The 24,211-nt window shown below is 47.1% G+C and overlaps 5 protein-coding genes across 5 annotated transcripts; 3 read left to right on the top strand and 2 right to left on the bottom strand.

The window, feature by feature from the left end:
* Nucleotides 1-77: 77 nt before the first annotated feature.
* rpl36 (ribosomal protein L36) lies at nucleotides 78-1,542 on the top strand. Its single transcript, XM_062450305.1, has 4 exons — nucleotides 78-211; nucleotides 613-707; nucleotides 909-1,043; nucleotides 1,406-1,542. The coding sequence occupies exons 2-4, from the start codon at nucleotides 615-617 to the stop codon at nucleotides 1,493-1,495; spliced, it is 318 nt and encodes a 105-aa protein (XP_062306289.1). The 5' UTR covers nucleotides 78-211; nucleotides 613-614; the 3' UTR covers nucleotides 1,496-1,542.
* Nucleotides 1,543-1,865: 323 nt separating this feature from the next.
* Nucleotides 1,866-8,967, bottom strand: lonp1 (lon peptidase 1, mitochondrial). The gene is made up of 18 exons (XM_062450220.1): nucleotides 8,345-8,967; nucleotides 7,752-7,840; nucleotides 7,296-7,415; nucleotides 6,764-7,034; nucleotides 6,598-6,659; nucleotides 6,342-6,471; nucleotides 6,159-6,242; nucleotides 5,684-5,904; nucleotides 5,349-5,487; nucleotides 4,857-5,035; nucleotides 4,447-4,534; nucleotides 4,243-4,365; nucleotides 3,994-4,110; nucleotides 3,624-3,764; nucleotides 3,298-3,463; nucleotides 2,943-3,166; nucleotides 2,568-2,732; nucleotides 1,866-2,426 (listed from the first exon to the last, which is right to left on the bottom strand). Exons 1-18 carry the CDS (start codon nucleotides 8,903-8,905, stop codon nucleotides 2,277-2,279), a joined length of 3,030 nt encoding a protein of 1,009 aa, XP_062306204.1. The 5' UTR covers nucleotides 8,906-8,967; the 3' UTR covers nucleotides 1,866-2,276.
* A 3,971-nt stretch (nucleotides 8,968-12,938) lies between these two features.
* On the top strand, nucleotides 12,939-15,391 carry larp6b (La ribonucleoprotein 6, translational regulator b). The gene is made up of 4 exons (XM_062450240.1): nucleotides 12,939-13,077; nucleotides 13,200-13,327; nucleotides 13,626-13,842; nucleotides 13,957-15,391. Exons 2-4 carry the CDS (start codon nucleotides 13,209-13,211, stop codon nucleotides 15,052-15,054), a joined length of 1,434 nt encoding a protein of 477 aa, XP_062306224.1. The 5' UTR covers nucleotides 12,939-13,077; nucleotides 13,200-13,208; the 3' UTR covers nucleotides 15,055-15,391.
* Nucleotides 15,334-18,022, bottom strand: vmac (vimentin type intermediate filament associated coiled-coil protein). Its single transcript, XM_062450291.1, has 2 exons — nucleotides 17,147-18,022; nucleotides 15,334-17,048 (listed from the first exon to the last, which is right to left on the bottom strand). Exons 1-2 carry the CDS (start codon nucleotides 17,335-17,337, stop codon nucleotides 16,682-16,684), a joined length of 558 nt encoding a protein of 185 aa, XP_062306275.1. The 5' UTR covers nucleotides 17,338-18,022; the 3' UTR covers nucleotides 15,334-16,681.
* A 14-nt stretch (nucleotides 18,023-18,036) lies between these two features.
* ndufa11 (NADH:ubiquinone oxidoreductase subunit A11) lies at nucleotides 18,037-19,644 on the top strand. Its single transcript, XM_062450294.1, has 4 exons — nucleotides 18,037-18,195; nucleotides 18,483-18,575; nucleotides 18,855-18,977; nucleotides 19,447-19,644. The coding sequence occupies exons 1-4, from the start codon at nucleotides 18,117-18,119 to the stop codon at nucleotides 19,557-19,559; spliced, it is 408 nt and encodes a 135-aa protein (XP_062306278.1). The 5' UTR covers nucleotides 18,037-18,116; the 3' UTR covers nucleotides 19,560-19,644.
* The last annotated feature ends 4,567 nt before the right edge of the window (nucleotides 19,645-24,211 follow it).

The following is a 24,211-nucleotide window of genomic DNA, read 5'->3' as shown; positions in this document are numbered from 1 at the left end:
TCATTAGAAAACAGTGGACTGTAATTTCAAAAGTATTACCATAGTAAGACTTCTTTTCTTTTTTACAGTAAAAAAGAACGTGACCGGAATTAACCCCTAGCCACAGGAGGCGCTACATAAAGCTACAACAAATTCCACGAAAATAAGCCCTCATTACCCAGCATTCACTGCTAAACAGTCCTTCCGGTTTTTCCGCCATTGTAGTAAGCAGGTAAGACATTTACGGCCCAATTTTAAGATTGTGAAATCCATTAAAAATCACAATGATCAGTGAGGTATCGTCAGATATGCTATAAGATATGTATAGTAGATATATTGACAAACACACTGATGTGATATTGCTATGTATCCGTGGGAGAGAAAGTGTTAAATCCAGTCTGAAGTTGATGCGCTTACATGCCTTCGTCAACGAATAAAACCCGTATTGTCGCAAGACTTGATAAAATGTAAATTATAGTGTATACATTGTTTCTAGGGTAAACCTTGTTGCTACCGTAGTTAAAATCTATTCCATGCAATTAAAATTTCTTGTCTCATAGAAAGCGTTGACTGGTTAGCAAGCCATCTCGTTACATTACGTTGAACATGTCTAATCTCAGTAAATTTTTACAGACATGGCTATCAGGTATCCTATGGCCGTGGGCCTTAACAAAGGCCACCCGGTAACCAAGAACGTCACAGCGCCAAAACACGGTCGGAGACGAGGGGTAAGTAGCAGACCTGCAACATGTTGACGTTTAGAAAACAAATCTTGTCAGGCAGGCTGTCATTTAGAAATGGTTCTCCTGCATGCAGTAGAAGTGAAATGTACACTGGAGTCCTTGTGGGGCGCCAACTTTACCTGACCCAGGTCAGCTGGTCAGTTATTTGTATAATCAGGGTGCCCCTCTACCTTTTGTCCTGTTCAGCGCCTGACCAAGCACAGCAAGTTTGTGCGTGACATGATCCGTGAGGTGTGCGGCTTCGCCCCCTACGAGAGGCGTGCCATGGAGTTGCTGAAGGTGTCCAAGGATAAGCGTGCCCTCAAGTTCATCAAGAAGAGGGTAAGGGTGTCTCTGCACTGTAAAGGCTACTTTGCTTGGGGCAGGTCCTAGCCAACTTAACACTAGTGTATCGAAAGATGCTGTCAGTCCAGTGACCAAGTATCACACAATGCAATGATGCCGATAATTGGTTTGACAATGATGCTGTCTGACGTATGGCTGGCTGATGCCTTGAAATCAGAAAAATCTGTTGACTGACGTCACACATGAATAAGTAGACTTTAAAATAAAAATTCATGAACCATCTCTTGATGGTTTGTCATTGCATCAGTGAGAGGTTAGGACTGTGGATGTTGTGTTATTCAACAGATGTTTGTATTCAAAGCGTTAAATATATTGATTATCTTCTGATCTGTCCTCAGATTGGAACTCACATCCGCGCCAAGAGAAAGAGGGAAGAGCTGAGCAACGTTCTGGCCGCCATGAGGAAGGCTGCCGCCAAGAAGGATTAAACTGTCGTTGGGGCAAATAAATATTTGTATTTCACAAAAGAAATGTTGCCTACCTGTGTCTTGAATTTTGTTTTACGAGTGTGTTGAAGCCTGCCAAGATTTGGCATGTTTTGTAATCAAATATGTTCTACAAAGCCTTCTCCATAAGTATGAAGTGTTGATTGAGAGGATCATTCACCAGAGTGGAAGTGATGTCATCATTACTGGCCCAATCATCCAGAACCAAACTAGAGCAGGTGGCTGAAGTCCAGGGTGTCAAGTATCAGTCATTAACTGAACACCAGTCTCACCTTTTGAACAAAAACAGTTTCTAATACCAAAAATCACAAAGCCATCATTTGAAATAACTTATGGCCATCTACATGTTGGCACCTGTCACAAGAAATTATTTTAGTGTGGAGAGTAACCAAACTTGACAAATTTAAACCGTAGTCAGGCATTTACAGCAGTTATATATAATGTCATACATATTTGATAGATACAAAAACAAAAAAAAATCTGTAAATCTAGGCTGCGTGGCAGCAAGGTCATAATCCCAACTGGTGATGGTCTGTTGGGGATCTTCACTATGGTCCTGAAATGTTAGTCCTCTGAGGCCCGCCAGGCTCTGTTCTGCTATGAGGTCCAGTCTTCTGAAGAACTCACACATGCTCCCATAGTGTCGTACAGTGGCCACAAAATGGTGTGCTTGTCAATCATCTATATAACTTCATCTCCTGTGGTCTTTCCTTCAGCCCCCAGCAGCAGAGCGAAGTTTCCCGCCAGTGTCTCTGTCTCCTGGTCACTGCTGGGGGAACGCGATGCTGAACAGCTTGCTGTAGTGATCTACAAAGTGCACCTCCAGGCCCTCGGTGATGAAATCTGGCAGGTCCGAGAAGTCCTTCTTGTTTTCTGCGGGCAGGATGAGGCAGGTCACGCCGGCACGCTTTGCCTGGAGGAACAAACGGACAGGACACGGAATTAACATGTACACAAGAGGCTTACACAGGGAAGGAACACACTTAAGTACTGCACTTAAGTGTTGTACTACGTATCAGGGTCTATTCTATGTCTGTGCTGTTGTGAGACTCACAGCGATGGTCTTCTCCTTGATGCCCCCTACAGGCAGGATCTTTCCGGTCAGGGACAGCTCCCCGGTCATGGCCACGTTCTGACGCACCGGCGTGTTGGTTGCCAGGGACAACAGCGCCGTGACGATAGTACAGCCGGCGCTCGGACCATCCTTGGGAGTGGCTCCCTTGAAAAGACGTCACAACGTCAAAAATACAACTTTCACACCAATTGCCAACAGTTGACTCTTGATGACTCTATTGATGACTATATTTGCGACATCATGCGATTTGTAATGTGATCGTGCTTAGGTGATTACGTTTCCCTTATTTTTCCTAGCAACTGTTACTGGAGGTTTAAATAAAGTTTACAGAAACGAATGGAAGGGTCCCTTCACCTCAGGTACATGCAGATGCATGTGGGACTCGGTCAGGAAAGTGTTGTCTGGCTGCTGTTTCATGAGGAAGGCTCTGGCAAAGGTGAAGGCAATCTTGGCACTCTCCTTCATCACGTCTCCCAGCTGCCCCGTCAGGTCCAGGGTGCCCTCTCCGGGCCCGTCCTTACCAACCGCAGCACCCCGGGGACGCCGCAGAGAAGTCTCGATAAACAGGGTTGATCCACCTGGAGGGGGAGGGCGAAGGCAGAGCTGTTACAACCTAATATCCTGGTAGTAAAGTGCCTGTGAACCAAGGGAACCAAGACCCCCTTTTTTTAGGAGGTTTTAGGGCTGTTTTGGAAAGTTCCAGACATACCCATGGCAGTCCAGGCCAGGCCCATCACCACGCCCGCCGGTGTGACATCATACATCCGGTCCACAGTGAAGATCGGCTTGCCCACATAGTCCTGCAGGTTGCTGGGGGTAATCTCTACCTCTGTCTCCTCCCCGTTCACAATACGGAACGCCACCTTCCGGAACACCTGGACACGGAATCAGACATGCCATCGGTGTTTTTGTTTTTAATCACACACCACTTTCAAGCCACAGCATCGTTGGGGGTCTTGGTTATGATGGATTTCTGTGTAACTTTCCGAGTGCACAGATTGGGCCAAAATCCAAGTTTAATGAATGGAGCAGTACCTTCTCCACTTGCTTCTGGAGGTTCCTGACCCCAGACTCCCTGCAGTACTGTTTGATGAGCAGGTTCAGAGCCTCGGAGGAGATGGCAGTCTTCTCCTCTGTCAGGCCACACTGAGCCCTCAGCTGGGGCACCAGGTACCTCTGGAGGAGAGGAAGAGAGGACAGACACCGTCAGTCACACAGGAAATATACAATGTAATGTCATTTGTAAGGTATTCAATTAACAGAAGGTTTAATCCAAAGCGACATAAAAGGCAGGGATTTGAATCTTGTAGTCTGTAGTCACAATGCTCTATCCCTGTGGCCATTCACCCTAGATTGAGTCTAACAGTACAGAAAGACAATCAGACTAGGACTCGTGCTGCCGTACCTCAGCGATGGCTAGCTTCTCCTGGGCCACGTATCCAGACACGTTGATCATCTCCATGCGGTCTCGGAGTGGCTCTGGGATGGTGTCAGTCACGTTAGCCGTACAAATGAACAGCACCTGGAGGGGGGGGAGGGGAGGGATTTAAACAGACATCCACTGCCTGCTTAGACATTGCTGTGAAACCCCAGGTGTAATAACAGACGACATGTAGACAGGTTGGACCCATCTCAAGCACACCCACGCACATACCTTGGACAGGTCGACAGGCACATCCAGGTAGTGGTCCACGAAGTTGTAGTTCTGTTCCGGGTCCAACAGCTCCAGCAGCGCAGACGACGGGTCTCCCTGGTAACCACGTCCGATCTTATCCACCTACGACGACAGAGAACGGTCGGTCACCTACCGTGCGCATGATCATCACCACGCCAACAGTTCACCGACGGCAATATTCACCTCATCTATGAGAACCAGAGGGTTTTCGGTCTTGGTCTTCTTTAGGCATTGAATGATCTTCCCAGGCATGGCACCGACATAAGTTCTCCTGTTTAGAGGTAGAGAAAGACAGATGGCGTAAGCCTTCATACCATTCGGAAGAAGAAGGAGTCAGATGGCTGAGCGGTTAGGGAATCGGGCTAGTAATCAGAAGGTTGCTGGTTCGATTCCCGGCTGTGCAAACCAAATGACGTTGTGTCCTTGGGCAAGGCACTTCACCCTACTTGCTTTGGGAGAATGTCCCTGTACTTACTGTACTGTAAGTCGCTCTGGATAAGAGCGTCTGCTAAATGACTAAATGTAAGAACAGTGAAAGGATTGTTAGTGTCCCGTGTCTACTTAGGGGTGAGCGATGATCGCTGAGACCCCACCTGTGACCTTTGATCTCTGCCACGTCGGTCATGCCCCCCACACTGAAACGGAAGTACTCTCTGTTGAGAGCCCGGGCGATGGAGCGGGCGATGCTGGTCTTGCCCACTCCTGGGGGGCCGTAAAAACACAGGATCTTCCCCTGGGTGGAGCCTCGGAGCTGGCTCACCGCTATGAATTCCTACAGGGGGGGAGGGGGAAGGGGATGAGGGGGAAGAGAGAGAACAAGGATAAAAGATCCAGGTTGTTTAGTTTTTTGTGAGGGATTAGCCCAGATTAACAACAATGCAGGCCTTTAAATTCCAGTTCTAGTTAGCCAAAGGCTTAGGACCAGCATTTCCAGGAAAACAGAAAATCCCACCATACTTTCCCAGGCCTAGTTTACATCAAGTACAATGCTTTGGGAGGTTAGCCAACGTTGGATTTAGCAAAGGCAAACACAACTCCGTTTTTGTGACCATGAAACCATGAAAATCCCTACTGTTGCTGCTCACCAGGATGCGCTTTTTAACTTCGTCCATCCCATAATGATCTTCCTCCAACACCTCCTTGGCACGGCCAAGCGCCATGTTCTCCTCACTGTTGGTGCCCCATGGCATGGACGTGAGCCAGTCAAGGTAATTGCGAGTCACACTGCACACAAGGAGTAGCACATTTACTCAACCGACACTATTAGACGACAACACAACCCTGTTAGATCAGTCACAGCAACACCATCGAAGAACATCAGAGAACCGGCCCAGATAGTGCAGTCGAGTAATCAGTCGATCGCAAAAGCTCCTTCAGGAGACCCTAGCCAGTGAGAGAGCTGCATCAGTAAGGGACTAACTTGAACTCAGAAGAGTGGTTGTCCAGGAGGTTGAGCTTGGTGAGCTCCTCGTTGATGACGTCCATGATGTGCTGCGGCACGGTGCGGCCCTTCAGACGCTCGCGGAACTTCTCCTCGATGGCGTCCTTGTCCTCCTTCTCCAGGCCCAGCTCCTTCTTGATGATCTTCAGCTGCTCCTGCAGCAGGTACTTCCTGTGTGTCAGCTTGATCTTCTCCTCCACCTGGAGAGGAAAGACAGGTCAGAGGTCAACCGTACCCACACTCTTACAATGAGACTGAGAGACATTTGGGAGACAGCAAGCGGAGTCAGAGGTCACGACATAGGCCTACAGTAAGTTAACAGGATCTGGTACACCTTGCTTGGTCTACTGAATACAAGTTGCAGCAAATGAACTTGCCCCAGGCTTGAGCGTAAGGATAAATGATGTCCCACATCACCAACAACCAGGAATACGCAAACTGGTGAGGAACTTACCTCTCTGCCCAGACGCTGCTGTAGTTTACTGAGCTCATATTCCTTCTTCAGTAGCGACAGGGCTTTGTACAGACGTTTGGGGATCTGCGGAGCACACAGGGAAATAGCGTGTGGGTCACATGACCACATGCTGACACCACAGACTCAACATGGGCGTCGTCGTTCAAAACCCCGCCCACTTACATTAGTCTCTTCGAGGACGTCCTGCAGCTCGTGTGACTCCGCCCCCGTCAGAGCGGCGCCCATGTCGCTGAGGTAGATGGGGTTGTCGACGACCCTCTGCCCCGCCTGCATCATCTGGAGCACAGACTCCCTAGAGACAGACAAGTAAAATCATCATAAGTCATCATGAGACATTTGAGATATAGATTCTCACACTCACTAAGAAAAATGTAAAAATAAATAAGTCGAAAGCTTTGATAATAGTTAGTGTCCACACCTGTAGAGCGGGTTAAGGGCGATGATGTCACGGATTGTTTTGACGATCTCTGCCGTCAGGGCCTGGAGATAGGACAAAGTGCGTGACGAGCAACTCGCAACACGAGAAGCGCCATTGAATCGTGACGCAACACAGGAAGTGAAACCACGGGGGTCGACCTTTTTACCTTGACCTCCTCCGTGACCTCAAACTGCTCGTGGACCACGTTGTCCACTTCCACCATTAGAATGTCCGAGGAGGGCAACGGGACGACCTCCGGCAACAGGTCCGCCTCCAGAACGTTCTCCTCCATCGCCTCGGCTGACGAGGCAGGCGGGTCCTTGCGCGAGCGTTTGGGTTTCCTGCGTGGCGGTTTGGGCTGTTGCCCCGCCCCCTCTGCCTCGGCTACAGGCGTGGGTTCGTCTGGCTCCACCTCCAGCTGCTTGGTGATGCGAATCCTACAAAGATGAGGAGACAGGGAGAGGTGGTGTCCCTTAAGTGCTCTAGATACAATATCTTACAATATCTCCGGCTCGGTGACTGCTAGGGAATTGCTGAGGTTCACGTATACTGACAGGTTTCCACCAAGTTGCTTAGACCCATCCATCCCTCTTAGATCCAAGAGAGATGGGAAAAGGGGAGAGCACGTCTTGGGTGTTCAACAGGGCTACTCTGGCGGTGTAGAGGTTAAGAGTCTCTAAGGTGTTGGTTCTCCGTACCGTCGGTGGCCCATGACTATCATCCTCAGCTTGTCTCCCAAGTCTTGCATCTCATGGATCTGGACGAAGGTGCCGGTGTTATAGATGGCATCCAGACTCTCCACCATGTCAGACTCATTACTGATAGAGAGAGAGAGAGACAGAGAGACAGAGAGAGAGAGACAGTCAGAGACAGAGAGAGAGACAGTCAGAGACAGAGAGAGACAGTCAGAGAGGGGGGCACAAGAGAAGACAGAAAGACAGGTAAGATAGAAAAAAGAGAGGTACAGAGAAAGAAGACAGAAAGTTAGAGAGCGAGAGGGGGGGAAAGAGAGAGTAGGAGGAGGAGATAAATGTAGAGAAAGACAGGGGTAAAGGCAGAGCAGAGAGAAAGTCAAAAGCATTACACGGGAAAGACCTGATCAAGAAGATTCTCAGGTTCTCAACGACATGGAAGGCAACATAAGGCTCTCTTACCTGTCGTCTTTCTTCAAGAACACCCCGGCGTACGGCTGAGCCAATCGAACTCTGCGCCTCAGCAGATCCATCAGCTGCTTATTCTTCACCTAGATACACATAGCAAACACTGCTTACAGACTGCGTCCAACATTAGCCTTTGAACATTGATCTGACAATGATTTGGATGAGGGGGGGGGGGGGGGTGAATGGTAAACATAATGCTATTAGAACCTTTTTTTTGCGTGTAGAGTGGAGATTCAAATCAGTATTCAAACTATTTTTTTTAAATCTATGTCTACAACATTCTCTACTCTACATTTTATGTTACATTGGAAAAACATCGATGGCGCAAGGAAGTGTATGCTAGGGTCATGAACCCTGGCCTTGGTGGCTGATGAAATAAGCAGCAACGGGCTGCTTCTAAAAAGGATTTCAACTGTCATGTAATCAAAGCAGATATTAAACAAGAAGCATGAGTGTATATGCCTACTTGTAATGAACAGATTCACCTGTCTTCTGTTGAGGGGCCTGTGTCTATAGGCTACTCTGACGGATGATGTTATTGCATCATCCGTATGTCCTTGTAGACCAAGCAGCGGTTGCTAGCTTACCTCGATTATCTTGATGAACCTCGGGAAAACCGGGTTTCTACTGACGGCGATCAGTGGCACGTTGGGAAAAACTTCAGGCACAAGCATGGGGGTGAGAGCTGTCATTTGGGGAGAGTTGTATGGGATTCCTCCATCGCCCCCTGACTCGTCTCCCCCAGACCCGCTGCTCTCCGACCCATCTTCCCCCGAAAACCCGGCACCACTACCTTTGCTGCCAAACAACCTCCGATGATCAGAGTCGAACGGTGAAGCCGAATTCAAAACTTGCCTCTCGGCGGCGAAGACACTGGTAGCCCTTGCCCATCGGTTCAGCTTTGCGAGCCTTCCAACTCCTGTCGTTGATGGAATAACGTTACCAAAGCCGCCGTTGCATAAGGTTTTTCTAAGTGTACCACTCGTAGAATAAGAGCGTTTAGTCACCAGTCCAGTCCAGCTAGACGTCTCGTTCACCAGAGACCGAACAGCCCCAGTTGTAAACATACTGGAGTAATTTTTCGAAACAATTGCCCCTTTTTTGTACGAGTACTTGCAAGCACCAAGCATTCTCATGCAGGTGGCCATGTTGAATCTCGAGCTTTCTACAGCAGCACATGACTTCTTCCGGCAGGGTTTGATTACGACAGAGGCCTCATCTCCACCTCCCACAATATCCAGCAACGAGAGTCAGACTGTACTGTCAGTCACCACTTTACTTAGCCGAATGTACCTTTACCGGTGACATCGTTGTAAACACTTCCTTACTACTGTTGACACTTCATTTATATATATTTTTAAAAGCATAGAGAACATGACATACTTTATCAATTGTTTAATTAATAAATACGCAAAATATTGTAAACATTTTTACAATTTGACTTTAGACTTTAGAAAATAAAAATAAGGACTTTATAAATTGAAGACATTCTGTGAGATTATTCAATATAATTGAAAAAAACAAAAACACAAAGTTCCACTGAATTCCATTTTTACATCACAGTATTGTGTTTAATTATGATGTCAGTCTTCCCCACTTGTAAAGTATGTGAACGTTCCTAAATGTTTTGGGTTCCTGTCAAACAAGCGCAATGGTGAGCCTAAATACAAATTTGTTCCTGATTATTCATGTATGTAGCTATGTATAGTGATAGATAGTTGTACAACTAAACAAAACTGCATGGCATGTATCAAAATAGTTAGGTAGTTTTTAACTTCAACCTGCAGACAAAGTGTTTTTTAAAGGAAATATGGTTGTAATCTATTTTTTTTACAGAATGACAACATCCAAAAGAAGAAAAAGAAAGCTCCCTGCAAGGGAAATGGCAGCGTGAGTTCGAACCAGTCTCAGAACTTCACGTGCGTCTTAATTTATCATTTGAATGCTGTGAAAGTCCCACAGAAATCTAACCCAGTCTCTCTTCCTTTACCCAAGCTGGTAGCCCTGGAAAATCTTTCAGAGAGCAAAGGAGTCTTGCTTACTAAGCAGGACGCCCAAAAGACAGCTCTCTCTCTTCTCAAGGCAGATTTTGGCGATTTCATGACCCCAGATTCATGTCATGGTGATGGGGTGAGACTCATGTCCTGCTCAATGCCTTTTGAAATTCAAAACATGATGTCACTGATTTGCTTTCATACTAATGTTGTCCCTTCTATACAGGACCATAGCAGTGACACATCCATTGAAATGTACGATTTACCTTCTTCAGAAGGTATCTGCTCCAAACCTACATTTTCCCTTCCTCACTCATAATTATCGTATTATTTCCTAAAACTGTCTTTAAAGTCGTAACTTGGAAGAAAACCATGTCTGTTTGTCACTATCTGTGGGGCCGGGACATTCCCTGTTCCCTGCCCTGCTCCTGGACAACTTATTCTGTCTCTCCGTGTTCCTCTGTAGAGGCCTCAGACCAGGATTGGCTGAAGGATCTCACTCATGCCAAATGTAAGTCAGTCTAGCATCACACGTTACTGTCAAAGATACCAGCAGCATGACATCCCTTTTGGGTTTGTTCTCCAGAAGCATGGTGATGCTGTTTGAGATGCAGAAGGGGCACGTAGCCTAATCATTAAACCAACTTCGAATGTATAAAACCTGTTGTACTCAATACAGTGGCAATGCAGACTGTCGTCGTTCCTAGGAATGAAATCCCTCCTTCCCTCCAGCCTGTCTGCCCTGCTCCCTCTGAACCCTCACCTGTCTCCAGCCTCCCTTCGGCTGACCAGGCTACTCTGCCAGACAACCAGGTACCAGAGGAGGAAGAAGCCTTCAAACGCAGGCCGTGTGACAACAATGACAATCAGGTAAGAACCTAAGTCTGTTTCACTCGCCAGATTAATTTTAGAGGTTGTGGCTCTAAGTCAACTCTCGTGTTCCAGGCTCTTAAGTACCCTGCTGAGGTCAGCGGGGTTCTGGACATCTCGATGGATCCAGAGATAGCAGCCGTGGACAAGGAGAGAGAAGCCAGAGCTTCCCTGCAGAACTTACTGAACCAGGAGGAGCGAAACGGCATCAAGCTCCGCCTGAGGAGCAACAAGATGGCGTCCGACCTCAGTGAGGAGAGGAGGAAGAGGCTGAAGCTCCAGAGGGCCCTTCTTGCTGCCCAGTGCCAGCAGGGGAGAGTAGAAAATCAGACCAGAGTACAGGAACTACAGGGGGCTATTGACCATCTGAACAAGAGCTTCCTCGCACAGACGGCAAAAAATCAAACTCTCAGCTCCAAAATGCACTTTCTTCAAGAACAAAACGCAGCAAGGGATTCCTTTCTGATCTCCGTTAACCTGAGAGCAGACCAGCTAGCCTCAGAGCTAACAGAGAAGCAGCAACAGTACTCTTTCCTGGAGGCCCGACAGGTGGACTCTGAGAAACTGCTGTCAGAGAGTCAGGCCAGAGTAGTCGAGCTACAGAGTGTTATTGATGAGCAGAACAGGAAGCTCCAGAGACAGACGGCGGAGAAGCACACCTTCAGCTCCCAAATGAAGTCTGTTCTGGAGGAGAACTCTGCTAAGGATGCTCTTTTGGCATCCCTCAACTCAAGAGCCGACAAACTGATCTGTGAGATCATAGAGGAGAAGGACAAGAGACTCGGTTTCCAAAGTGAACTAGAGGCCGCTTTGTCTGACAAAACAAAGGCAATTGGGGAGGTAAAGAGGCTGGGCCAGGAGCTGAGACAGACCGAGGAGGAATGTGAAAAGCTGGCCAAGCAACTGGATAGCAGGAACCAGCAACGACAAGAGAAGACCTTGGCACTGGAGAAGAGCCTGGTTCACCGACACATCACAAGCCCCTCCCATGAAGTTGAGCAGGAGCACTCTAATGGGCTGGCTGCTAAACTTGAAATCATGCAGTCAAAGAGCCAAGCTACCATCAGAGAGCAAGACAGCCTCCAGAAGACGACCTCCAGCAGGCAGGCTCTGATGGAGGAACACCAGGGTGTCAAGGCCCAGCTCAGTGATCTTCTGGACAGGGTTAAAGCTGAAGCAAAGGTTGAATCTCAGCAGATTTCCCCACAGCTGATAGAGTTGAAGAAGCAGCTCTGTGAGAAGAAGCTGGCGCTGGAGAAAAGTGTGACATCCCAGAACGAACTGGACTCTTCCCTGAAGTCCCAGAGGGCATATTTTGAAAAGCTGCAGACAAAGAAACAAACAAAAATTTCAAAGCTGAAGATGACTGTTGAAGATCTTGAGGTGATCCTCCGATTGCGGTTCACAGAGATGCATGACCTGACGGTCCAAAACAAGACCCTATGGACTGAAGGCAAGCTTGTGTTGGCAAGGAACCAGAAACTGGAGGAGAAATACAAACTCCTGCTAGTAAACCACCGTTACCTCCAAGCAGTTATTGATACAAACCACCAACATGACCTCAACACTTCTCTAAAGGCCCAGAGTACCCATTTTGATATGCTGCTGTCAGACAACCAGTCAAAATTAGCGGATTGCCAGAAGACTGTAGACAGTCTTGAGAAAATTCTCAAAACCTTACAGTCAAACAACCACACTCTGCAGGCGAACTTAAACAGTCTGGAGACAGACCATCACATCCTGTTGGGAAAGTACAACACTTTGCTAAAGGACAAATACTCCCGGCAATCAGTGAACCAGAGAGACATGCCCAGAGTGGATAAGACCATCTGAATACAAAGAACCAGGAGACTTTGGACGGCACAATTTAAATAGCTGTCTATATTTTAATCAGTGCAGTGTTGCTATCTTACTTGGCATTTTAACTAATTATTTTATAAAAATGGAAAAGGAATAAACAAGTGGCCTATTTAATCATTTTTTTTGTTTTCATCCAGATGTATTTCTCTGCATCCGTTCATTACATAAAAAGAAACTAATACAAATATTATCAGAACTACCTGTTTCATTATTATTTTTTCTTATTTAAAACTCAATTTGGTTTGACTTCATCTTTTGTCGGACATTTAATTTATTATTCATGTATATTCTTTTTGATTAAATAAATAATTCAGTTTTCTGCTTGAAACGTTTTAATCAAAAATATTTAAGATGATTCATGTGGGGTGTTCCTGCTCTAGCCTATCTAAGTGCGTCAGCGCGTTAAAACGCGCTCTGTTCAAAATGCCATGTCAACACCTGAATGTTATTAATTGATTGCAGCCATAGAGCGTTCTTTGCCAATGGTAACGCAGTATATTGTGATGCAAGGAAATGTTGAGGCACGAATTTGGAAAATATTAGTTTATGTAAACAGGTGTGTGGACTGGGTTACGTTCTGACGGAGAGGACACCAGGTATGCTTACAGTATGCGTAGCCTATGTCAATTACTTAGTCATGACACGGTATCATGAATGTATTTTGGGGACGTTCGAACACTGTTAAGCTTAAACGGTAAACTTTTTTTTTTTCTTTTAGTTGCGCAACATGTCTGCTTCTCTTGTGGTTGTCAACCAATATGGACAGAACTCGCAGTTTTCACCAGATGAGGAACTACTGGGGTCTGGATCTTACACGGATGACAGAACATATGACAGCTTGGATGGGTGCGTTTTTAGACGTCAGGAATGATTGAATTAATTAATGTATTTTTGTAGGCTACTTGGGCAGAGTGCCAATTATACAATGACAATCGGGGGAGGTCAACTTCTTCTCCAGGGCGTGTATCGAACTCCCCGACCTGTTGTTTTTACCTGTTTTGGGGGGGTCCAAGTCTTAATCAGGGGGGTCAGACCCCCCCCCCCCCCCAAACCCCCCGTAATTCCCACCCTGTACTTGGGCCGTGTATGCTTTCCTTGTTGTTGCTACTTGACTTTTTGTCAGCCTTGCTGTTTTATCTTGCAGGAGTTCTACAGAGCTGACAGATGTGTTTGAGGAGGAGGACTGCTGTAAGGGGTCATCATGGAGTCCACCTGTAGCTAACCTCCAACTGAGGATTTCTGTCCAGCTAGAGAACTATCTTTCCAACGAGAGCCTATCTGGAGATGCCTTCCTCCTGAAACATGTTCAGAGGAACAAGATGCAGTATGTCAGTCTGAAGCTGCTGTCTTCGTTCAAAAAGGTATTCAAACTAATACTAAAATACTAACTTCACTCTTTACACCAAGTGTAACCTCCTTCAATGAACACTCTAGATGGATGGTTTTTTCCTAAACATTCTTCCTGTCTGTCTCAGATCAGGGAGCTGACTCGTGACTGGAGGGCCACTCTGGCCGCAGCCCGAATCTCAACACGGCTGGAGGTGAACGACGAGGGGACCAAGGTCAGGCGAAGGGACCCTGTGCCTGACTGGCTGCTATGTGTCCCCACCAGCAAGCTGCTCCTGGCCTGGAACCTGCTTGGGGGAGTTCGCGAGGGGGAAAGTGGAGAACCAGGCAGGGAACAGGTGGACCTGATGGGGATGGCCATGCGACTTTTCGGCTGCCACGGCACCATCACCTCCTTGCGCATCCTCCGTCCGGGGAAGGAGGTGCCGGCGGAGTTGCGGCGCTACGCCAGGAAGCACTGTGAGCTGGGGAGGGAGCTGTGTGCCGTGGTGGAATACGAGCACCTGGAGGGGGCGCGGAAGGCCTGTGAGGTGCTGCAAACCCGGCAGGGGGCCAGCACTGGTGTCAGGGTGGCTCTCCTGGGAAGCAGGAGTGTGCGCAAAACTGATAGCGGCCATGACCCTAACGAGGAGTCTGAGGATGGAGTGGACAGTATATGTTCTCGGAAGCCCTATCAGCGCAAGGCCCGGCGCCCTCCCTACTGCCTGGAGGACTCCGCCCTGTACAGCTCATCTGAGTCCGATTTCACCCCGGCTTCTCCCAAGCCAATCCGTGTGGTCTCCCGGCCCCAGTCTCTGTATGGCAGCCCGCTGGCCATCCCCCGGGCCTCTTTTCCACACTCCAACCCTTACCGGAACCCGGTTACCAGCCCTGCATCCAGCCCCCTTCTCCCTCGCAAGCTGTTTCCTTCAGGACACACCCCTTCCCCTCTGGCCACGGATCTCAGCAGTAGTCCTTCCTCCTGCAGCAGCAATGGCCGAAGCAAGTGTTCTGGGGACTACATCTCCCAGGATGGCCTCGGTTCGGCAGGAAGCCCATGGGTCCAGCGCAGGAAGACTGCGGCCCAAGCCTTCTTTCCTGACAAGGGAGCTCCAGGACCGGTGGCACCCGGTGTTCCCAGGAGGGTTCCGGGGTCTGTGGCAGTCCTCCGTCAGCCTCTAGGTCCTGATGGTACCAAGGGCTTCTATAACTGCATTGGGCGGGGGAAGATAGTCCTGCGCCAGTGATGGAGTCAGATTGTACTGTCTGTCAGGTCGAGTTTCACTTACACTTTCGTTCTCACTAAGGGTGGGAAATTATGGGGAAAGAAAAGGCTACATGTCCAAATCTTGTACGCAGTCCTGCTATGAAAATTTAAATGTTTTGTACCCAAAGTAAATAAAGGTAAAATGGTAACTGTCTTTTACTTTATTGGACAAACAGTTTCACACTAGTCACACAGACTTCTCTAGCAGTCCTCCTTCATGATTATGAATACATTTTCTAATGAACACAGACGACAGACGTATAAATAAATAATTTATTAATGCCTTTCAATATATCTGTTAGAAAACCACAATCCTCTGAGAAAATAAAAATGTCTTCCTTGACTTTGACAGTGCAGTGCAGACATGGCAAGATGCATGACTGTCCAGAGGAAACAGATAGACCCCAATGCTTGAGGATGGGTCACAAGGCTGCTAGTGGAACTGCATCACTATCATGCAGCTAGACTGAGACAGACAAAACATTGACAGCTATCCTGCCAGAGCACATCTGATATTGCCTTTGCAATAATTACTAAGCTTCAACTTCAAACGCAGGCAGACACAACAAGTGATTAGTTTTGTTTACCTAAAAAATTAAAGCCTATGGCGCAAAAATATACTTATTTTTGTGTAAGACACCTCAAGTGGAATGTGGCAATGCAATAATAACACACTATAGCCCAACTAGGGTCAAAGTTAACAAAGCAAATTTGGATTTGCATAGGCTTTGCTTCACTGAAGCAGACAAAGACATGAGAGGTTTAAGAACACAATGTGGTCCACTGCAAGAACGACAACCTAAATAATCAGCATCAGTTGTTTTTGCTTTGAAGCAAGGCGTCTCGTAAATGATGTGAGCTCTTGGAAAATGCCACAGTCAAAGTCTTCAATTTAGTTCTACATTTATGAAGTACATGATTGATAGCCATAACCTGTCAAATTCTTAAGATTAAAATAAAACTTTGGTTTATGAGGCATACCAACTAACACTAACAACAGTACAGAGTACAAACAAGCCCTGGGCATGCGTGTTCATTCAATTAGTATAAAAATATAGAAACATCAGTATATGCAACACCAGCTATTTCTTACAGATTTACAACAAGCTGAAAGTTCACTTCAGTCTATCTTGAATGTGATACCATGGTGACCAGGCAGGTTTAAGCAACACAACCTAGCCTGAACAAAATATGCCATGCCAATGTATAACTGGGAAGTTATGTTGAAACAGACCATCCAAAGGTTACATTGTTGTAGTACAAAAATAGAGCACTTGAAACTAGATGAAAAGTGAACATGGATGTCCATGAACTAAAGACGGGTCTATTTGGTTTGATCAAACACCTCGTTTGTGTGATCGGCACATTCATGTTGAGACATCATTTACATAAAATAAAACTCACAGCACTACAATTGGGACACAGTTGACTTTTTCAGTAATAGATATGGTGACATGCATGCTGCTGAAATGTTTGCTTCAAGTCAGGGGCCACTCTCTCCTGTAACATTTGCAACTGCTTACAGGACTACTAGGATGTTCTATGATGGTTCCAGACTCATATGTAGCTACGGAAACATTGGTTCTGCAGTAGGTTGGAACACGCCACTATACAGTAGTTCCGAACACGATTTCATCCAGCTCCTGGTCGTCCATATCATCCTCGCTGAGGGAGAAGTCCTTGTGGTTGCAGATCCGAGTCGGGCTACAGTTTGACTCTCCATCCATGAGTGAGGCGTTTGCGGCCGGCGGTCCCATGCCTGCCCCAACTCCCACCAGAGACCCTAGCCTCTCAGCTTCAGCCATGTGGGACAACATGGAGTCCAGTAAGGGGCGACTTCGGCAGATGTTGTCCAGGATCTGGCAGCGGTGCTGCAGCTGTCCTATCAGAGCATCCTTTTGCTTGACAGTTGTCTGAAACCTCTGGATGGTCTCCTCGGACTTACACAGCTTCTCGTGAAGGTAAGAAATCTCCCTGTACAGGAAACGAGGTAGAACTGAATGATCTGATCACATGCTTGAACAATTGCAAACAACGTACTTTAACTGAACGGAAGTATCTTTATCACTTACTTATCCTTGGCCTCCGTGATCTCCTGAGTGGTAGCCCTCAGTTGCTCATCCTTCCTGATCAAGCTCTCAGCCTGCTCCCGTACCGTGTTCTCCGCGGCCTCTAGACGCCGCTCCAACTCCACCACCCTCCTGTGCAGAGCGGACAGGTGAGCGTTCGCCTCCCGAATTTGAACCGGCGAGGGCGAGGACATCGCATATGAGCAACTGGGCGTGACAGTTTGACTCAATTTGCAGTAGTTGACCACAGAAGTTTAATCGTGATTCACTCTTCGCTTGTTGTGTTGGCAAAAAATAGCTGACCCGATAGCTAGCTATAGTCTACTGAAGTGAAGCGCTTCGTCAAGCATTTCACCAGCTGGGAGATTTAATCTTTGTGCCATAGCTTCCCTTCCTTGTAATTTCTGAGATAGTTCCGAAAAAAATGTTTGTGCCTTGCACTGACAACTAGCTGTAGCTAGCCTAGGTCAGTGATGCTGAGAAAGAGATACTGCCACTCCAAAACAGGCACGACACGTCAGCATCCAAGCCAGCCACGGTAACTTGAAAATGCTATGCGTACTCACCATAACATCACACTAGAAGTTATGAACCCCAAACACAGTGCATTGCCTTAATGAATTGTCTAAAATGTTAACATTAAGAAAATGCTGGGTAACTTGAATGAACTTCACAACAAGCGGTTCACCTGTGGATTAGCAACTACCCCGGAAACAATTGCTCACTAGACTAATGCGCAAACGATCGTAAATAAAATAGAATGATGTCCTCAGTGCAGTGCCTAAGATGGTCCACCTTAATTTTTATAAATTTTTGTCGTAAAAACATTTAACTTGATGCACGCTGGTATTGTGATAACATAATATTTTGCATGTGTACTATTTGCGTACCAATAAAGTTTTGTAGTTCTCGTGTGTTCACTGACTCTCGCGATGAGCTTACTGTTGTCTGTGTCCTTGATGTGAAAGCCAAAATGGGTTACTGGGATCTGCAAGAGGGGAAAGATTGTGTTGAAAAAACATGGATCACCACGAAATTGGGCACTGCTATAGGTAAACCTAAAAGAAGGCCAATGAGTTGCCAGCTAGGTTGCTAATTATCCACCAAAAGCGGCAATTAGCTAGCTAACACTAGCTAGCTAGCCTACCCCTGTTGAAAAGACTGACTGACTAGCTAACTAGCAAGGGAGCAAGTAGCTACTAGCCAGTGTTCGAGTAACAATAATGATGTGAGTGCGTTTGAGGTCGGCATAGACGGTTCAGTTGTGTCCATTTACAAGCTACTAGGTAATTATAGCAGAGTGTGGAATTGTATTTTGATGTTGTGGGTTTACTTACAGGATTGGTGGGTTCAGCTTATCATATGGTGGCATTCCAGCCTGATTCGGCGATGCAAGCTGTCCAGAGAGCCACGTCGGGAACAGTTACCATGGGTATGTGTCACAAATAGGACGAATTGTGAGGACAACCTAAAGTTCTGTCTTGAACTAACTCTATCTTGTCTACTCTCACATTCAATATCTGTTGCTCTTCCCCCCCCAATGTCATACCATTATCATGAACACCTTGTGCTACGGCAAAGGCAGTATGCATCTCAGTATCATTTTGCTGTTATCTTACACTAGATTGGATATCACATTTTCCTCTGCATACCTTTGGAGCATTCTCTTTTAAATCCCCTTGAATGACCTGGTCTTCTCTTTCAACCACAGCTTCCCTGGGTGCCGTGTTCGGACTCGCAACGTGTCTCAGTGCACAGGTCAGAGATGCTCCTGATGACCCCATCAACTACTTCATCGGAGGTTGTGCCTCTGGAGTCATGCTCGGAGTCAGAAGTGAGTACAAACATTCCAAAACAAACACCGCTGTTCATTTCAGTCCCTGTCTAAAATGTCGATTTCACCTCGGCACTGATGCATTCTGGTCCATAGCTAAAGGCCACTAAATGTAAGGCTCTGACGAGGCCATGGCCAGCATTCACCTGCTGTAAACGGCCTCCCAGGGGAGTGAGGTTGTGAGCCCAGTGCTGGGGCTCAAACAAAGGGCTGGTGGAGGGATATCATAATTATTTTGTGGGTGGCAACATCTTTAATTTAAAAGAGCTATTGCTCATTTGGCTGTGCTGATTGGATGCTTTTAGCAGTTCTAAATGTCGATGTTAAAATATTGTTACCAATGTTAATATTGTGTTTATCGTGCTCTATAGGGGGCTTCAAAGGGGGAACTGATGGAAACCTTTTTAAGTAGCACTGGTCTGTCTGCTCATCCCTTCTCATATTTTCTGTCTGTCTTTCTGCCTCTCAGCCCACAATGCCATGACAGGTATGACAGCGTGTCTAGGGCTGGGCACTCTGGCCATGTTCACCAAGGTGGCCAAGTTGGAGAACTGGAGAATAACAGGACCACCTAGGCTGTAAATACCTGAAGGGCAGATGGCAAGACTATATATTGACATGTATATTGTATATTAAGTATTCCTGGAATAAAAAATGTGTGTAAATCCCAGATGTTTGGCATTTATTTTCCTAGCTGTGGCCTCTGATGTCTGTTTGCCACTAGGGGGAGAGAGAAACCAACCTTGTAAACCAGGCTCAATGTAAATTCTGAGTGTGAATACGTTTGAGTGGGATCTCTTTGGATTGGGAATGATTAGTGACCGAGTGAAGAGCATTTGTTTTTTTGTTTTTTTAAACTTCAGGTCATAAATTAGATTTCATGTTGTTTGTTTTGGATGATTTTCCCAATGATCATTTCTGAAACAAGTTGGTCCTTTTATGTTTGTGAATTATGTTGCACGTTGACCTTGGCCTCACTAATACACAAAACAAATACATCGTAAGACTTTTATTGCCTTTGGCAGCATGTAAATTAGTAGCATATGCGAGTGGGTGAGCACACAATAGTTTAAAGCTACTCAGACAGTTGCCTGTAAAAGTTTACAGAGAAATGTGGTGGGATTAGGCAGATTATCTAGAATTGATGAGGAATTTTTAAACGGTGAGGTTTTCCACCCTTTTAACGCTAGATTGAGCAAGGCCACCGCGTTCCAGGACATGATGATTCTGTGATCGTCAGTTACTGTTAGTTACCCTGAAGTTCTTCGGTGGAAAAACAATGCCACTGTTATGCCACGTTTTTGAAATGATTGGCATAACCATTTTCACTATAAACAGTGTGTGACAAAACAGAATTAGCGATCAAAACATTCACATTTCCACTATGTTGCCTGACAATCCACTTCTCAGGCGACATGGGGGAGATTAATGATCTGCTGTGTTTATTGGACAGGCTTTGTCAGATGGATCGGCCAATCAGGGGTGGTCTGGCGGCAGGCGTGCATGGCAGGGAGAGTTGAAGGAGACCTGAAGGAGTTCCAGGTCTCTCAGAAGCCTTCATTCCATTCTGGTTGCTATTCCGTCACGATAAGTGAAAAATGAAGTAGACTTGTTTAGTATTGGCACGTTGTGGAGCACTTCATGATGTTGACATTTATGGGAGTGCCAGCAAATAAAGATCGCCCCACCAGACGTTGCTTCAGGGCGATAATTACTTACGTTATTGTCCAGGGCGTGATCACAGCTGGAGAAACGTCAGGAACAGAGAAACAGCTGCATCTTGTTTGGTCCTATGACGTGACAGCCAGGACACTAGGAGCTGAGTGAAACAGACACATGTAGGGTGTGAGAGAGATGGAGGAGGGGAAGAGAAGACCACAAAGTGAGAAGATGTGATGGGAGAGACAGAAAGAGAGAGAGACAGAGTCAGTGAAAGCAAAGATCCAAGTCAATAGTAAACAGGGGGGGAAAACAGAGCAGTTGCAAGTTCAGAGCAGTGTTGATCAGAGAGCGTGGGACCGATGCACTATAAGCGGATCCTGCATCACCAGTCCATGTGTCGTGATAGGACAGTGAAGCTCTTTAAGCTGTGATTGGCTGGGGAGAGTGGCTGGTAATCCCTCAAGATAGAATGAGTACAGTGGGTCATCATGGTCCAGACCTCACATCACATGCCCCCTCATGGCAGCTTTCAGTAATAAGGAAAGAAGTAAGGGTGGGGGGGGGGGGGGGTTGGGATGCAGTATGTGTGTGTGGGTGTGTGTGTGTGTGTGTGTGTGTGGGGGGGGGTTCTGAGATTCCATCAGCTAATGGCTTGTTTAATTCAGACATTCAAGTAGCCGTTTATCAGTTGTAAAGAGGGTACATTACAACTTGACCCTGGAGTGTCCCAGACAGTGCAGTTAGGCAGGGATTGTCATGGTAACAGAACAGTAACTGGACAGTTAAAGGTTCAATCAGACAAGGCAACCTGTCAAAGTGTGCCTAACCATAGCCACTTAACACAATCACACACTCACTCATATGTACTCTCACACACAGTATATACTGGGTCATGGCTTGTATTCATAGTGATTAGATTGTATCTGCTTTAGTATCTGTTAGCGTACATCGTTACACTGCAATTGTTTGTCATAAATACTGATAATGCACAGGCCAATGTAAGGGGGGAAGATTCACAAGAAATGAACTTTTCAACCTTGCTAGGAACGCTCATGCTACTGAAAAAAAAACCTGCAGTCGGATTTAGCTTCAAATTCCAGGGAACAAGATCGGCAAGTGCAGACAGAGCAAAATACACAAACCATGTTTCAAAAGCACCTCAAAAACAACAACAGTGAATGGGGCCGAGTGCGTGCGGTGTCCTCTGTGTTAGCCTGAGCACTACTCTCTGGAAGTGAGGTCCACGAAGCCATAACTCAGCAGGCTTTTAAGATAACACTGGATACTTCTGGAAGAGGAGATGGGAGGAGGAGGAGGAAGAGGGGAGCAGGGAGGGGGGGGGGGCATGTCGACACTGATTCCAGCATCAATTTAAAACCCCAGGGGTAATTAAGTAAATGCTGCCACATAAGCTCTTCTGATACCCAGGGTTTCCAACCGAGAGCCTCTCAGATGGCCTGTTGCCGAGGACGGCCTGGGATGGATCGAAGACAGGAAGATTGAGCGAGGCTGCCGCGTGCGTCGGAGGCTCTCCTCCTGCACTCAAACAATCTTCGCGTGAAATCACTTTGAAACCACATCAAAACCTCCTCCTGAAGCACACGGCAAGAATCCGCCTCCCACACTCCCTAGCAGGACCAGGCAGAGGGGGGGGCGTCCAGGAGCAGAGGCTAAAGTACCGTACCGGGGAGGCAGTGGTTTGAGTGGCCGACGGGGCCCACCCAGGCTTCTCCTCCCTGCCTGTTTCGGCTGCTGCTGCTGCTCCTGGGTGATTTACAGCTGGGCTCATTGAGAGACCGGACCGGGGGGGTGGGGTTCTAGGAGGGAGGTGGATGTGCTGCTACGTCCCTTCTGACGCACTCCACCATGCGGGTCGATGACAGGCCACAAGGCTGGGACAGGTCCGGAGACTCTGGTGATTTGTTGAGATGAGGGGAACAACCTACCGCCAACTTATCTTTGGTCCATAAGCGTAGGTTTCTGGGTAGATAGTAGCTAGTAGTCCCGGCCCATGTTAGGAGACCATTGAAACATCTCCACTAGCAATTATCAGCAGAGCAGGGGTAGTGGTAACTGGTGTGATACGTTTTTTGGTTCAAAACCAAACCCTCGCTATTCTCGACCACTCTGGGGAGGAGGCCCACAGGACGAACACACTTGTGTTGTCTGCCTCGTCAGGACCGCTGCTCCGATCTGCTGCCGGCTAATCCTTGGTCAGTTAATTGGGCTGAGGTTTGGGCTGACAGTCCTGAGCTTTGTCATGCGGTGCTGAATCGTTTCCTGAGCACAGACTCATCCACCACTTTCCTAACTGAACTGTCAGATGAAGTAGCTACAAGGGTACTGCTCTACATTGAGAGAGATGGGATGGAAGGTGATTAGCGAGGCGCTCCCGGCATTTCGCTGTATTGCTGTGTTTCATATTAAACCCCACGCTGTGAGATCAAGCCAAGGAAAACGAATCGATATCTGATGGAAAAACGCCCAACGATGGCTTTTTTTTCTGCCAACGCAGAACCATCGGAGGAAGGAGTCAGGTGACAGTGGTCGAATGGTATCGATGTGTTCCGTGAACTCCCATTTGAGAAAATACTTGGGAACCTCTCTGGTCAGACGTGTCTCTAAAGGGAGCGCAGAGAAGGAAGTGGAGAAGATGACAGGAAATGCCAAGGGGATGCCATTGTGCCTGAGTCATTTTCTAAGGCTTTGACTTGAGTTTCCAGTGTTAGAATGACAAAACCAGGTCTATGAGTGGACACGCAGCTGTCCTCAAACCCAGTTACAGAAACTTTGTGAGTGGTGCTGTCTGGAGGGGATTGATCCGCTCTCTGGATCAACTCGGTGCTCCCTGATTGATGGGAACAACCAGCGTCACAGAGAATGTTGCCTTTACCCGGCCATCACTCCCTGATGTCATTCATCACAGGGCACTTTGACCAGCACTGACCAGTGCTTACCAACTCTGTGCCAGAGCTCTGTCCTTCTGAGGAGGTGCCCATGATGTCCGAACCTTTTACATAAACATGCTGGCCTGCCAAGCCCTGCCTTCCTGGTCTCTCCTGGTCTCCCCTGGGCTCCACTCAGACAATGTGTTTAGCTTCAGACTGTTTGTGTGGGAGACGTATGTTGGTGTTCTTCCCATGGCTCTGTGGGCCCCATTAGCCTGTGTATATTTGGAATAGGACGCTGATCGAGGAGAAGTTGATTGGCTCCTCTGTTCCCACCCTGTTTTGTCAGAGACAGCCAGGACAGGTCACGGCAAGGGTCAGGGGTCTGGGGTCAGGGGTCAGATTCCTGAAGTTAAATAACGTTTGGATGGCAATGTTTAGATCCATTCTGTAAACCATGCTGTCAGACACGGCCACGCGCACACCCACACACACACACACAGGCAGTGTGTACACACACACCGTGTGTGTGTGTGTGGTTGTGTGTGTGTTCATCAGTCTGTAAGTGTGGTCTGATCAGAACCAGGGAGTTTGCACATGATTAACCATGCCAATGTTTATACGGTTTACTTTGAGTTACATGGAAACCCAAGCCATTTGCTTCAGTGTATACAAACTCTCACA

The sequence above is a fragment of the Osmerus eperlanus genome, chromosome 24, assembly GCF_963692335.1.
Source record: "Osmerus eperlanus chromosome 24, fOsmEpe2.1, whole genome shotgun sequence".
NCBI lineage: Eukaryota > Metazoa > Chordata > Actinopteri > Osmeriformes > Osmeridae > Osmerus > Osmerus eperlanus.
Note: the sequence above shows the minus strand (reverse complement) of the source record. Positions and strands in the feature narration are given on the sequence as shown.